General features: G+C 45.6%; 3 protein-coding genes across 4 annotated transcripts in view; 1 reads left to right on the plus strand and 2 right to left on the minus strand.

Annotated features, from left to right (window-relative positions):
- Positions 1-1058, plus strand: part of LOC118233988 (RING finger protein 212B-like) — a 16447-nt gene extending 15389 nt beyond the window's left edge. For both annotated transcript variants that reach the window (XM_035430213.1, XM_035430214.1), the window contains exon 13: positions 467-1058. In XM_035430213.1, coding sequence (XP_035286104.1) covers positions 467-468 — 2 coding nt within the window. In that variant the 3' untranslated portion in view covers positions 469-1058. The remainder of the gene's footprint in view (positions 1-466) is intronic.
- The window catches only part of homeza (homeobox and leucine zipper encoding a), an 8497-nt gene extending 2755 nt beyond the window's left edge, over positions 1-5742 (minus strand). Inside the window, 2 exon segments of the mRNA XM_035430223.1 lie at positions 3578-3792; positions 5264-5742. The gene's annotated coding sequence lies outside the window, so the exon portion shown is untranslated.
- Positions 5743-6727: 985 nt separating this feature from the next.
- dhrs1 (dehydrogenase/reductase (SDR family) member 1) lies at positions 6728-15312 on the minus strand. Its single transcript, XM_035430204.1, has 9 exons — positions 14969-15312; positions 13605-13751; positions 12602-12745; positions 11901-11980; positions 11207-11339; positions 10548-10694; positions 9490-9559; positions 9229-9309; positions 6728-8582 (listed from the first exon to the last, which is right to left on the minus strand). Exons 2-9 carry the CDS (start codon positions 13746-13748, stop codon positions 8446-8448), a joined length of 936 nt encoding a protein of 311 aa, XP_035286095.1. The 5' UTR covers positions 13749-13751; positions 14969-15312; the 3' UTR covers positions 6728-8445.
- Positions 15313-15655: the final 343 nt, after the last annotated feature.

Genomic DNA, 15655 nt, shown 5'->3' on the forward strand with positions numbered 1-15655 from the left:
TGGCAAGTTTTTCCACACACACTGTGGGGAATCTTCATGCTTCAAGTATTCAGAATGCAAAACATCAACTCAGGGCAGTGCCAGAGATACCGACCCCCCCCCCCCCCCCCCCCCCCCCCCACGCACCCCACCTCACCAGCAGAGTCTTATTTAACCCCCCCCCCCCTCAGTCTTATTTACCAAACAACAAAAGGTTGTGGGCAGGGTAGATTTCAACAAATACTTTACTGAACAGAACTTAGTCTTTAAACTTAAAATTTTTTAAGTTGTTAATGCCTAGCATCCCTAGCAGCTTATTATGCGCAGTTAGGGCCCAGCTGTCCCGCTGGAGCAGAGGGACAGGAGGTGTTAGGGAAACCGGGGCTGTTGTCACGGTCTTTAACAGACCCGAACGAGGGCGGCCAGTCTCTCACCCCCCCCCCCCCCTCCGCCCCCGCCCCCGCCCTTCTTCCTTTCTTTCTTCCAGAGTGAAAGGGGCCAGCCGAAAAAGAACAGCTCTACACAGAAGACCGGGTCTCACTGAGGCTGCGACGCAAACGTGCCGACGTTACTAGCCATGCTGTTGTACTTTAGCATTTCTGTTGAGACAAATGAGAAAAGGTTTTTTTTTTTTTTTTTTAAATCAAAAATGTAATGTGTTGTTTTCCTGAAACCTTTCCGTAGCGTGACTGTAATTTTTTGCACTTTAATTAGAATTAGCCTGAACTGTGCTGTAAGGACTGATTCTTAGGGTTCTTGTTGGGCTCTTAGACGTTAAACAGTGTGTGAAATTATCATTTTCCGTTGGTCCAAAGTGATCTGAAGTTGCTTCACGGAAGTTAAACTGCCTCGAAAGTGGCAGAAAACGGACATGTTAGCTCTGTAAATAAAAGGACCTACGGCATACTTCGCCAAGTGAAAAGCAAAAAGCCTCGTATCAAATTCCACCCTCAATCTTCCATTTTCATTCTGCCAACAGCAGATCGGCCAGTGGTGGTGATAAAAACTCTTGGTCAACTGACCATCTTAATTTCCACTCAGTTCACACCACCAGCTCGCAGCAGAACGACAGCATTTGTTCTGGCAGCGAATGTGGAGGAAAAAAAAAAGAAAAGAAAAAAAAAGAAGCTAGCTATGCTAGCTGTGAAAAGGTAGCCGTAAAAACACCCGGGGGCTTCACGCCTCCAGCTTTCCTTTCAAGCTCCATTAGCACCACACAGTTTGGCCTAACAGCCCGGCTGTTTATTTAACCAACTCATCCAAATAGTCCAAGTTCACCAAATGCTAAACACGCGCACATGCACACGCACACACACACAGACGGCAGTAGTCTTCCCACCGACGATCGCACTCCTGGTATTAAGCAAGTCAGCGCGGTTCCGTACGCTGCCGTTGCCCAACTGCACCTCTAGCGTGGAGAAAAACAACACCGCTCCTCGACAACATCGAGCGGGAGAGCGTGGAGAAAAACAACACCGCTCCTGACAGCATCGAGCGGGAGAGCGTGGAGAAAAACAACATCGAGCGGGAGAGCGTGGAGAAAAACAACATCGAGTGGGAGAGCGTGGAGAAAAACAACACCGCTCCTCGACAACATCGAGCGGGAGAGCGTGGAGAAAAACAACATCGAGCGGGAGAGCGTGGAGAAAAACAACATCGAGTGGGAGAGCGTGGAGAAAAACAACACCGCTCCTCGACAACATCGAGCGGGAGAGCGTGGAGAAAAACAACATCGAGCGGGAGAGCGTGGAGAAAAACAACATCGAGCGGGAGAGCGTGGAGAAAAACAACACCGCTCCTCGACAACATCGAGCGGGAGACTTCGGGGGGGCAGGGGGACGAACGGGACTTCTCAGCTCCTTCACACATTCCCACCTCACCGACAATGGTTCACAGCCATTGACCCTGGAGAGAGGAAACTAAGAAAGCAAGGCCCCAATTCCGTTTTTCAAAATGGCGTCGTATTGCAAAGTTGTGGATTTGAGGGGGGGGGACTTGTCCGAAATTGAGTTGGGAGGCCTTCGACTATATGTCCCACAACGTCTCAGAAGAGGTAAAAACCATGGCATAGACATAAAAACAAATGATCACCTTTGACTCATTAGTATTGGGAATGGACGCTGAACAGCAATACTGATATACAAAATACATTTCAAGTAAAAATACAGTTCAAACACAACAAAGAGAAACTACCCTAAATTTATGTGATGAATATTTCAGGCCTTCCGCTTGTTTTTCCCCCAAGTTGAGGTCGTCTAGACAAGTGGTTCTCAAACACAGACCTGGGGACCTCCCTTGCATGCCAGTTTTTGTTGCAACCAATATCCCGCTTGATCGCTTGTTGTTGGAAACACGCGTTTCATGTTCTTCCATAACTTTTTCCTTAAACTTAATACAAGTCAGGCTTGGCTTGTTTTCATTTGATTTGTCCGAATTCTGCATTGTCTACCAAATGGTTAGTTTCAGTGGCCATGCGTCCACACTTTCACCAATTAGTGATTTCACCCCAGTCTTAATTTGATCAGTTATTTTATTACATTTTTTTTTTTTTTTTAAACCTTTTTATGTAATTGTTTGCAGCATCGCACAATAAGCACGATGTGAATACGGGACTATTATTCTTCGTGGCGCGCATATCTATTTCTGACAATGTGGCTTAAGAGGGTAAATAATCCCTCAAAACATTAAATGTGCAATCAAGAAAAAAAAAAAATGAACAGCTTGCTAAAATTCTGGGATTGCATCTGCGGTTGGAACACAAACCAACATAGACAGTGACACCTCAGGACTAAGTTAGAGGCCCGCTTACTTTTCACACAGAGAATCTGAAACACGCCTCAGCTACGTGTCACTACCTAACTCAAGAGTGGGCTTGGTTACCCCCGTATCACAGAAGTGTATCGCCTGGGCAGATTTCACCTGGACAGGCGGAGGATATCTAGAAGAATGGGTGTTGTGACTGCCCCGTTCTGACTGTAATGCAAGATGGCTGAATCGTTTTATAAAAATCACCATCATCCAGTTAACCTTCCACACCCACTTTGAACATTACATCATAACTACGCACAGAACTTTCCCCCTCGAAAGCCCCCACGTCTCACGTTCTCTGGAGGCATCCATTTTAACAACGCCGCCATCGTGAGGAACTTGTGACGGCGAAGGGACATTCTTTATTGTGCAACATGGCCTCTGACCTCACACTGCCTCGGAGGCTGGGGGGAGCGGGGGGGGGAATTTCGCTTGACGCGCTCTAATGACTCAGTGCCATGACTCAGAGTGGCTGGAAATCAGCTTTGCAGTGATGAAACACAAACAAATCCTTCCTTAGCACATTTTTTTTTATTTTAAAAAAACCTCAAGAGAGCTGCCAGAAAAACACTCCCTGGACTTTGATGCAAGGTGGCACTGGGAGCAGGGGGAGGAGCTCGATGAAGGGGCGATGAAGCGCTGCATTAACCGCAGGGCACCGTGTCAGCCTCTCTCACTTGGGCACCTTCAGTCGCGTGCTGACAAATGGCTCCCTCCCTCACACGTGTGCATACAGACAGTGGTTCCAGGATGCAGTAGTTACACCGTAGCAATGTTAAACGGAACTCACCTCAACTCCAGACCCTTTCCTGATCTGGGTCTTCGTTTTTGGTCCTAGTTCCACAAAGAGGAAATTTGGGGAGGGGGGGTGGGTGGGGTCTGATGTCCCTCTGCCCTTTCTGTAGTCCCGTTCACCTCTCTCGCTCTCCCTCCGTCCGTGGGTCTGGTGTAGTAGTTTCCCCCCTTCCCCAGCAGGAGGCAGTGTTGTTCAACACAACCCCTGTGCTACGGGAGAATACCACTGCGGGTGAGTACGCCATCACAGACACTGCAGCCAGTGGATCAATGCAGCATAAACAAAGTGACTGAACGACTAACTTCTGGGAAGTGAATGGAGTAACTCAGCACAAACAACGACAGAAGCTGTACATTATTCACATACCGAGTATGAAAATCAGATGACGGAAACAGCTTCACACAGTGTAAAAAGCCAACTTCTGTGCCAAGGACTACCTTCCTCTTTATTACCTAATTAAGAGTTCGACATTAATTTAATTTATTTAAATCAGTTATACTTCTTCCAGGCAGCGTGTGCACGTTAACGGTAAACACAGACAATGCTTCCCTCGCGGCGTAGAAAGCGCTACTGACAGCGCCGCACGAGCCTCAAACACCTGCCCGTCCGTGCGCTATCGCGAGCCTGCGGGGAAACCAGGATTGTTGCAGCTGCTCCACATTTGTTCGCAGCTGGAGCGACAAAAAACAATCAATTCAGAGCTATAGCAAGGCGACTGAGTTCCAAGTGCCCCATTGCCAGGCGAACAGCTGAAATGTCATGATTTGATTTGTTTTTATGTTTTTTGCCGTTATTAGGTAGGATTATAATTCTTGCCGTAATCTTCGCCTGGTAACGTTGTGCCAGAGTAAACAAACTAACTGTTTAGTGGACTTCTATGCTGTGTTTATCCCAGTTAGCTAGCTGCTTTATAAGAACGTCCGCTTTGACGCGATTTTCCAACCATAAGTCACAAGGTATTCGGATTCTCGTTAAATCATGACAAGTGTTGACAATTCCTTAAATTCCGTTTTCATAGCCAACTAACCAGCGTGTGTCCGTGGAACTAGCAGACCTGTAAGCTAATTTTCTGCTCTGCTGGTAATGCGAAGCAAGCTTGCTATGATGATTAGCATAAACCGTTGGACAGCTTGCTGGGTAGCTGGCTACTTGTTTTCAAACAACCAAAACTTGGTGATCTAGTCAACAACCAGTGATTTTTTTCTGGGAAATTCGACATCGCCAGCTAGCCACTTTCTTCATTTAAATTAAACTGAAAATACTACTTCGCCAGATAAATATAAGGTTAGAGTTCAGAGAGTTGTCCAAAACAAGCCTGCGTCGCCAACAAACAAAAGGGAATAACAGCGTTCTTTTACTGCGTGTTACTTTCTTCGGTCGGTTGATTACTGAAACCGTTTCAAGAATAATGCTAGATGGCTAGCTAACGAACTGACGTTGCCATATGTAAAGACCAGTCACACACGGAGTGAAAATAACCAAAGGCTTTCAGTTTAATTGACCGTCGGCAAAGAAATAAGACTAATTCAAGTGGAGGTCCACAACAATGTCAACAGCTAACAATGCGACCCCGTTTCACTTGGTCTTTTGTGGCGTAGCAGTATAACTGGTACTAGCCAGTGCCGGAGTGCACAGGCGCATAGTCCCGACACGCTCCAGTAACGCACAAAACAAACTTACCGAATTAATGTACTGTGGTTTAACACTTTGGCTTTTCCTTATCCGCGTAGTTCTCCCCTCTCCCCCAACTCAGTCCGAAGTTTCAGACACAATAAAGCGACAACAATAACTCTCTGGCCCCGTGTCGCTTTTATGTCCGTACTAGATTCCTCGGGTCTCGCCACGGGTTGTTTCGGTACAATAATTTCGCAGCTAATTTCAGCTGATAAATTGCCCTAACTGATACGGAACTTTATTTCCCTTAATTCCAACCAAGTGTAGGAGGCAAAAGTTAAAGTTGATTTCTTGAAATTTTGAGTTGCACAAAACAAAACAAAAAATATTACGCGTTTCTTTGGTGCTGCTTGCGTCGCTCGTCTGTTCGTGTGGCTTGCTTTTGTTCTGGAAATCCCAAAGTGTTTTCCCCTGTCCGGCCAAATCGAGGCTAGGCTGAGGATAAGGAAACTCGGGAAACTAGGCCCCTATCTCCCGGGGTGACGGGGGAGTGGGTGTATCCGTGTCTCGGACAAGGCGGAGATTGGAGGAGGGGGAGGAGGAGGAGGCTGCGTGGGCGTGTCTTCGCGTGTGAGGGTTTGAATTGAGCTCATGCCAGGGCTGGCCTGCCAGCGACAAGCACCGCCATCTTTGTCAGGAAAGGGCAGTGCGTCGGACGGTCACCCGACTGGCCTTGGCCTGGCGTGACTCGCTAGCTTGCTAGCTAGCTAACGGTGCAGTCGAGCCATACAGCTAGTACGTGCACAAGACTAGACGTTATGGTTCTTTCCTAACTTGGAAAATGTGGCATCGATAAAGACGCCTGCACCAGGATCTACACCTGTCAAACTTTTCCAGAAATGGATAGATAGCACAGAACGATGGGAGATGGCATTACGAAATACACAGGCGACTACTCCAAGCCACCCTCCTTCCCCTTAACCCAGTTCCCCTGCATGTAACGGTCCTTTTAGCCCACAGATCAACCGAAGAGAGTTTGAGCCAGAACAGGGTATAGGCCGTGGAAATGTGCAGAAGAACAGCCCGACTGCAACAACCGGTATCTTCTGGCCTATCATAACAATATCACCGGACCGGTCATGAATTACATCCAATATGAATTGATAAGAGAAACATTAAACCGCATCGAAAAGATGGCATTCCAAAATAAGGACGTTGGTCCCAAGACCAGACATAATATTTTTAAACACACGCAGCTAACCTGGGTAAAATGAAATACGAGTGATTTGTCTTTGTAATAAAAACATTGTAATGTCCTGTCCATATTCTCAAGGGAGTGGAGGAAAATTGGAACGTTTACTGATATTCCGTTACACATGATAAAGCCTAATTTCCGAAATTAATGTTGTTTCATAGTATTTAATTCACTTAGCCTCAAACGACGAATTATGTATAACGCAAAATCTTGTGTAACATAATTGAACGGCGGTTCTGGAGTGAGTCTGAACATCATTTTACAGGGACACAAATTATTTCTGATATATTATTTTATTACCAGTACAGTATAAATTAGTGTGTAGAAGTAAGAAAGCTTGTTAGAATAGGGTTGCTACTTCCCTGGTTAATCATAAAAAGATTTTCATAATTTAGATGCCTCTGGGGCCAATAATATTTGGCTTAACTTGAAAATTATCCCCTCCTATCAAATGTCAGAGTGCAAAATCTCTCACTGTATGCTTATGATATACCCAATTTCTCTGTTAGTTGCCAAGGTCCCCATAAGGCTGGTGTTTTCAACCTTTTTTGGTCCCCCACCCAGGATCAAATACATCCATGGGACTTGCAGTAGTTGCCCCCTTCCTGATTTCCTTCATTGCACATTTGTCACGCTGGTTTCAGATCTTTACACAAAATGTAATATTAGACAAAGGGAACCTGAGTAAAGACGCATTTTTAAAATGATTATTTCATTCATGTTATGAAAAAAACTTCAAACACCCATATCACCCATGCGAAAAAAATAAGTTGCCCCCATAAACTTAATGACTGGTTGCATCAACTTTAGAAGCAATAACTGCAACCAAGCGCATCCTATAAATTGATCAGTCGTTCACATCGCTGTGGAGAAATTTTAGCCCAACTATATTTGCAGAACTGCTTTGATTCAGACACATTAGTTGGTTTTTGAGCATTAACTGCTAATTTCAGGTCCTGCAACAGCATCGCTATTGGTTTCAGGTCGGAACTTTGAATAGGCCACTCCAAAACGTTTAGTTTCTTTTCAGCCATTCAGATGTGGACTTGCATTTGTGTTTCGGATCATTGTCTTGCCGCATACCCCGATTACGTTTCAGCTTATGGACAGATGACCAGACATCCTCCTTAAGAATTTTCTGGTATAGACAAGAATTTGTTGTTCCTTCAATAGTGGCAAGTCTTCCAGGTCCTGAGGCAGCAAAGCATCCCCACGCCATTACACTACCACCACTGTGTTTAACTGTTGTTATGATGTTCTTACTGGGAAGTGCTGTATTTGTTTTACACCAGACATAATGGGACCTTTGGCATCCAAAAAGCTGACTTTTGACTCATCTGTCCATAGAACATTATTCTGGGGATCATCCAGGTGCTTTTTGCAAATGTGAGATGAACATAAAACTTTACTTAAATGAAATAATTATTTAAAAAAATGTTTTTTGTCTGTTTACTCACTTTTCCTTTGCTTCAGTGTGACACATATGCAAGAATAGAGGAAAGCAGGAAGGGGGCAAACACTTCATGGCACTGTGTAGGCAATGCATATCACATCTGGGCAGAGGCCCCACCAGCAGTACCTTCAAGGACACCCAGGGGTCCACGGAACACCTGTTGAAAACCCATACAAAACTGCATTGTTTATTGTAAACTGGTTAATATTTCTGTATCCCAAGTTTTCACGTGCAACCCCTTCTATTTGACACAGCCTGTCCTGATTGGTCCACGATGGGATTAATTTGCTACCTGTGCACTGTCCATTTACAATGGACAGGTGACATCCAATGACTTTGTCCTGCCCGGTCACTTGATTACCACATATTAGAAAAAAAGGCATATATTCTGACAAATAACTACAGTTCCAAAATTTTTTTTAATAACCCACTGTGGCCTCTGTGGGCCACTGTGGCCCCAAAGATGACGTGTCCACCTTTTGGTGAAAAACTGGGAGTCTGCTCCGCCCTTTGTTCCCCGCATGGGGGGTGGGGGGGCTCTTAGAAATGCCCTCCAGCGAGGGTGAGGATGAAGCGGGGCACCCGCAGGAAGGAGGGGGTGAGGGCCGAGAGCCAGGACAGGTAGGGCACCTGGGAGAGGAGGAAACTGAGGGAGGTGTAATCGGTCACATGGCGACCTGTAGAGGGGGGGGGGAGGGAGAGAGAGAGAGAGAGAGAGAGCATGACAAAGAGATTATATTCACGTAATTAATATGTACACGCATACACACGCACACCATGACATGCACTTTTGTACGTCGCTTTGGATGAAAGCGTCTGCTAAATAAATGTAATGTAATGTAATGGAGTTGGTCTTGGAACCTAAAGGTCACAGGTTCGATTCCCGGGTAGGACGCTGCCATAGTACCCTTGAGCAAGGCCCTTAACCTGCAGTGCTTCAGTATATATCCAGCTGTTTAAATGGATGCAGTGTAAAAAGTTGTGTAAGTCGCTCTGGATAAGAGCATCTGCTAAAAGCCTGTAATGTAATTTAGAGCAAATGATAAAAACTACATGCACCACAGAGGGGCCAAATTAAACTACAGACTTTTACAGTCCGTGAAACAAAATTTCTAGTCTCTGCTCTGTAAATCTTTTTTAAAAATTATAATTGTCAGCGGTATCATCATCACCATGCTCTCAGAACCCAATGGCTAAACCTCAAGAGATTTGAAGATACTGTCTCCCTCACTATATGGCTGCTTTCACCAGGTTTACAGTGAAGAGGCACAAGCCTGGAGCATGGGGCCATCATCATCATCACCATCACCATCATCAGTTTACCATCAATATCCCGTATCCCATAGCGCCTTGCGAGGTCACAGGTCATCAGAACCTTCCCGGTAAATGACATCAGGTTCTTGTCTGTAAAACGGGAAAGGGAAACCAGGCATGTCCGCCATTTTACAATTCAGACAAAACCGGAGCTCAAAACAAAAGCTCAAACACACACACACACGCCTGCACAAACACACACACACACACACGCATGCACAAACACACACACACACACACGCATGCACACACACAAGGGAAACTGCCTACCTTTGGCAAGCTCAACGATGCATTTTCCACTCACTTCTGGGGATTCTCCACTGGCAAATATGTCTTTCAGCTGACAGAGCGACAGACAGACATTGAATTACACCGCTTACAACCCAAATTAGTTCCATTTATATTTCTAAACATTTGTCACGGGGTTGATTTTTACTCCTAAAAGAATGCCTCTGTTTCTGTCAGGACCCCATCCACTATTGCACCGGGTCACAGTCGCCACATGAGTGCGTCCCAATACTCGAAAAATGCACCCTCCTTTCCTCCACTACCACCTCGTCTCCTCTGTGCCCCGGATACCGATAGTGTCCTAATATCGGAGGAGACCAGCGAAGCGTCTCCTCAAAAGAGGGTCATTCCGATGGGCAGTAAACTGACCCAACGCTACCCCCTTCTACACCCCAGCTCAAACGGGTGAGCACGTGTCCGGCGTATTGACTCTGCAAGTTAGCGCAAACAAACGGACAGCTGACAGCTGTACGGGCTCCACGTTTGTTTCGGTGCGAGAATAAGAAGAATCGCGTTTCTCGCGAGAGAACTGCATCCGTCTAGTCTCCACCGTCAGATCTGTGCTCCTCAAAAGACAGCCATCACTACGTGTGCCTGACAGAAGAGACTGGAAATCTGTGTCAGTTAAACTCGCGCTTCTCAGTCTTTTCAGTGTCACTTACGGCACGATTGGAAAAACCGTGTGTGTCCCACCCATCATCTGAGCCACATCACATATCATATCTTGTGCATAAACTGGCTGACATGCTGGTCACCAGTCGGCACCCTGAGCCAACCAGAGGAGGATGGGTTTCCCCCTTGAGCCTGGTTCCTTCCAAGGTTTCTCCCCATCTGCCACAGGGAGTTTTTCCTTGCCACTGTTGCCTTAGGCTTGCTCCTGTGGGGGTTTAGGCTAGGGTTGTCTGTAAAGCGTATTGTGACAATTGCTGTAAAATACGCTATACATATGTCAGATGGCGCAAATGTTAGGGTAATGATCAGGTAATCGAAGCCAGACGTTGGCATGGAAACCAGAAACAGACACAGCCCTCGTTGCCCACCTGTGTGCGGGGGGAAACGCTGACTGAAGTCTCGCTCTCGACAAACTGAGTGATCAGCTCCGTCTTCACCGCCCCAGGCCACAGGCTGACCGACGTAACGCCCGTCCTCTTCAGCTCCACCGCTGAGTCTGCAGCCAGCCTATCACACTGAGGGAGGGAGAGAGAGAGGGAGGAGGAAGGGAGGGAGAGAGAGAGAGAGGGAGGGAGAGAGAGGGAGGGAGGAGAGAGAGAGAGAGGAAGGAGGGAGGGAGGAGAGAGAGAGGGAGGGAGGGAAGGAGGGAGGGAGAGAGAGGGAAGGAGAGAGAGAGTGAAACAGAATTTAACTGAGAGGGGAGGGAACCATGTTTAATAAACACATTTCCGAGGGCGGCAGGATTGCTGACCGTGCCTCCATTGGTATGCCATGCCTATGAACCATTTTGGATTGGACTGAAGTGAAGTGAAGAGGACGGTGAGAGAGAAGCAGAGAGGAGCGAGAGCGGGAGGTAAGAAACAGACGGACGGGTGTTGGAGCTCAGATGTACAGCTCTGGAGGAGAGAGCGCGAGCGTGCGTACAGAGAGAACGGGGTCAGTGAAGTCGTGTGCGATCGCTAGCGCTGCGCTACCCCTGCATGTGAAACTATCACACGCGGTTCCAGTCCGACAGACAGGTACCCACCGCTGCCTTTCCCACACCATAGGGCACGTTGAAAATGTACCGCAGCCCCCCCATAGAGGAGATGACCACGATCAGCCCCCGGCCCTGCGCCACCATCAGCCTGGAAGCGTACACTGTGCAGAAGTAGTGCCCCCTAGAGGACAGGAGGGAAAATGCAGTCAGTCTGATTAACAGGCCATACTCTACACCAGAGGTAGGCAACTTCTGGCCTCAATGACTTAATTAGTCCCAGCATTTACATGGCCTGGCATTTTAGCTACATTTCTCGATAAGCGCACAAATGACAGCCGAAGACTGTTCTCGCGTTCCTGTATGAAACACTGTACTGTGATCTACCCTACAAAAGAGAACCAAAGTTGGTACGTTCAGCCAATTAGACAATTTAGCCAAGTTAACTGGTGGAACCAAAAATCTGCAAACACACCAGCCCTCCAGGTTCAGTACTGCCCAACCCTGCTCTACACCTCTCTCTCCCATTCCCTCTCTCTCTCCCTCTTTCTGTCTCATTTGTTGTCTATTTAGACTTTTAATCTAGGCGCAATTTGTCTCTTTTTGCCAGTATTTATGATTTCACCTTGTGGTTTTTTTCTCACCATATTAATTTCACTTTTTTGTAAGTCACGTTAGATAAAAGCGTTGGCCAGTTGACTAAACTGTAAATAGATTTTTTATAATTCTCATTCTCTCTTTGTACCTGAGGCCTACATTGTTGACACAGTCCCACATGGAGGGGTCCACTTCCCAAAACTTCTTCCCCATGCTTTCAAATATCGCCTGCACAATCACAAAAAAAGCAATCTTAGATTTTTTAGTTCCGAGTGGATTTTTTAAAATGACAGCAGTGCAGGATATAGTTACAGTTCATCACCTCAACTGTAACCTGCTGAACCTATTTTAGTTACTGTGATAGATCCCTTATTACATTTCTATTACATCCATTTTAGCACTATTTTACCAGGCTAGCCAGTGGAGGATGGGGCTCCCCCATTGATTATTTCCCATCAAGGGTTTTTTTTCCCCAACTGGGGAGTTTTTTTATTTTATTTTATTTTTTCCATCAAGTGCTTGCTGTTTGGGGGTTCAGACCTGGTTTTTATTCTTTTTCTGCTACTCTCATTGCATCATTGTGACATTCTGTAAAAATTACAACACAAATAAAACTGATTTTATTTTATTTGAGGGTAATATTTAGCTGTGCCTTACCTGGACATTTAACCTGCAACTTCTAGTATAAAATAAAAAAAATAAAAGTATAAAATAGTATAAAATAAAAGCATGAGTTTAAAAAAAAAAAAAAAAAAAAAAAAAACTTCTGGCTTATTAGCCCAGTTCCCTTGTCGTTATGCTACGACGCTACCCCTGCAACAATTGGCTCAATCTGATGATGTCACTGACCTGCACGCCTGCATAGGCGTTGTTGACCAGGATGTCCAGTCTTCCTTTCTGCTCACGGTTGATTCGCTCAAAGAGCTCTTTGATTTCATCCTCCTTTGATGAGTCACAGACCACTGGTATGCAGCTCCCGCCTCTCTCCTTTACCTGCCAATGGGATCGGAGGTGAAGTGTGACTGACAGGCAGGCTAAACAGATAAAAGTCCGGGTGGGGAAAAAAAAAGCAGGAGAAGGAGAGGTAGACAGAGAGAGAGAGGCTTAGAGATGAGAGTTGCAGACACATCAGTGAGGAAGAGAAATCGAGCGAGAAATTAAAAAGCTTAAAAAACATAAGTCAAAATCTACAACATGGAGGACAGTATTCAGGTGTTTACAGAAATTAGCACCCTCTCTCATGTCACAATAAACACAAGCACCCTCTCACCACGACTCTGAACACAAATAGAAATCGCTGTCTGACCTCCGCCATCTGGCCTCATGTAAATGACTACCACTGTCTGACCTCACTCAAAAGGCCACCGCCATCTGGCCTCATGTAAATAACTACCACTTTCTGACCTCACTCAAATGGCCGTCACTGTCTGACCTCACTCAAATGGCCACCGCTATCTGGCCTCATGTAAATAACTACCACTTTCTGACCTCACTCAAACAACCACCATTGTCTGACCTCACTCAAATGGCCGTCACTGTCTGACCTCACTCAAATGGCCACCGCCATCTGGCCTCATGTAAATAACTACCACTTTCTGACCTCACTCAAATGGCAGTCAATGTCCGACCTCACTCAAATGGCCACCGCCATCTGGCCTCATGTAAATAACTACCACTTTCTGACCTCACTCAAATGGCAGTCAATGTCCGACCTCACTCAAATGGCAGTCAAAGTCCGACCTCACTCAAATGGCCACCGCCATCTGGCCTCATGTAAATAACTACCACTTTCTGACCTCACTCAAATGGCAGTCACTCTCTGACCTCACTCAAATGGCCGCCGTAAACACACCTCCACAGCTGTCTCCTGTAAGGTGTTCTCCCGGCGGCCAGTGATGTAGACCGTCGCTCCGGCCTCAGACAGCTGCAGGGCAATGCCTTTCCCAATACCCCTGGAGGCCCCTGTAACCAGACATATCCACCCAGAGAGTGCCATCGACTGGAAACGACAGAATAACAGAAAAATAAAAATAAAGAAAATAGTGAGTGAGAGGCAGGGACAGAGAAAGAGAGAGACATACCAATGCCCCTGCACGCAAATCCCTAACAGCAATGTAGAAATATTGATATAGTTGGGCTTGTATAGAAATAGATGGGCCAGAACTAGCTAGGTGGGCATTTACAATGGGGTGTGGAAGTTCCGCCAAGATAAATGAGCGTGACGGGATACAGTTTAGGTGGCCCTGGCCCACCCTAAACCATATGGTCATATGGTTAGATTACAAAAATAAATAACCTCTTTTTTGAAGCCCTCCGACTCACTGTCCGTGAAATTTTGACTTACAACAGTGGCTTTTCAGTGTGCGTGTTTGTTTTCTCATGGCGACAGCACTGAACAAACCATCTTTTCTTTAATGAGACAATGGGCTAGTGTTATGCGTTATATGTGCATAGCGGAATACAGTGCAAACTAATATTTAGGCCATTCCGCATGAGTCTATGGACAGCCATGTCATACTTTTAAATTGTTGAACCAAAAGACACTAACAGGACGGGAACACAGCAAATTACCTGAAATTGAAGTCAACAGTATTACTTCAAAGAAACAATGTAAAAATAAAAATAAAAACAGCGGCACTGGTATGCTTCAACTTACAGGAGATATGCGTTTTAACATTTTTATCTTATACAACCATGATTTGGCTGAAAAGTGGGTTTTGTGAAATAGCGCCATCAATTGAAAACGAAGCAATATTATTCAATATCAACGGTTAGAAAGTGGGTGTGCGTCATTACTCAGTAACAACCTTCTGGTACCGTTTTCTGGTTGTGCCAAAACTTTCCGAATTAAATAATTTAAAGATCTCTTCCATTTCATCACCAGCACAGGCAACGACATGGCTTCCCCGTGTTGGTGATCTGTCGATTGTACGCAATCTACACAGCAGATGGCTAGGTCGTTAGCAAGATACGTGGAGAGCTAGCTTTGACTGCCGAGTGTGGGGCATCATACGTGCGCACGACAGGCTAGCCACAACGCAGCAAGACGACCATAAACGTAACAACCCACAGCGGCGAGGAGTGTTTTCTCTCAAGTCATTTAACTAGTTTTTTTGTCAAATAGATAGGTATTCCATTATATCGCGCTGCCATTTCCGTAGCAACAGCCTAAACTAAAACTTACTTGCCAAAACACCTTGTGCATGTGCACCTTACCTTCCCAAGCGCAAGCCGTCAAACAGCGGAACAGTTGAACTTCGGTCGTGCACTTGTGAACGGGGCGGTTTCGTGATTTGCCTGCCAAGTGATTTGTAACAAAGGTCGCGCTCTGCGTTATAGCCCTACGGTCTCTGGCTATAGCACACAACGTAAAACAGCAGTCTCTTAAAATACACGGTTTACGGTAAAGAAAAAAAAAGTCGTTACGCAATAAGCGATAAGATAGCCTACCGTTAAAACAACTTATGCACCACCCTTACATTATAAAACTAAATTAAATGAATTTACTTAAGCCCTGACAAGTACGAGTAAACGGCAACATTCCTTTTCTCGGTCGTCCAATAATCCTATCAGTGCTGACAGAATTCCCCAAAAGGGAACATATGCCAATCGATGGCCAAGAGGGGGCGCTAGAAAGGCGCAGTAAGTGCAAAATGAATGTGAATCAATGGGGAGAATTTCCAAAGATCACATTGTTTTAATTAAGGAATTGTGAGCTATATTTTGCAATTGTAACAGGAAGTGTCTGTTTGTTAATTTGATGTGCCACAATTTAAGAAAATTCAGTTTCTATTTCAAGCAACCCTGAGCTATATTTTCTAATTGTCATAAGTAGTGTCTATTTGTTTAATTTGATATGTGCATCGAGATCGTAGACTGTATAAAAACAGTTATAGAATACTT

Source organism: Anguilla anguilla, chromosome 8, assembly GCF_013347855.1.
Source record: "Anguilla anguilla isolate fAngAng1 chromosome 8, fAngAng1.pri, whole genome shotgun sequence".
Lineage (NCBI taxonomy): Eukaryota > Metazoa > Chordata > Actinopteri > Anguilliformes > Anguillidae > Anguilla > Anguilla anguilla.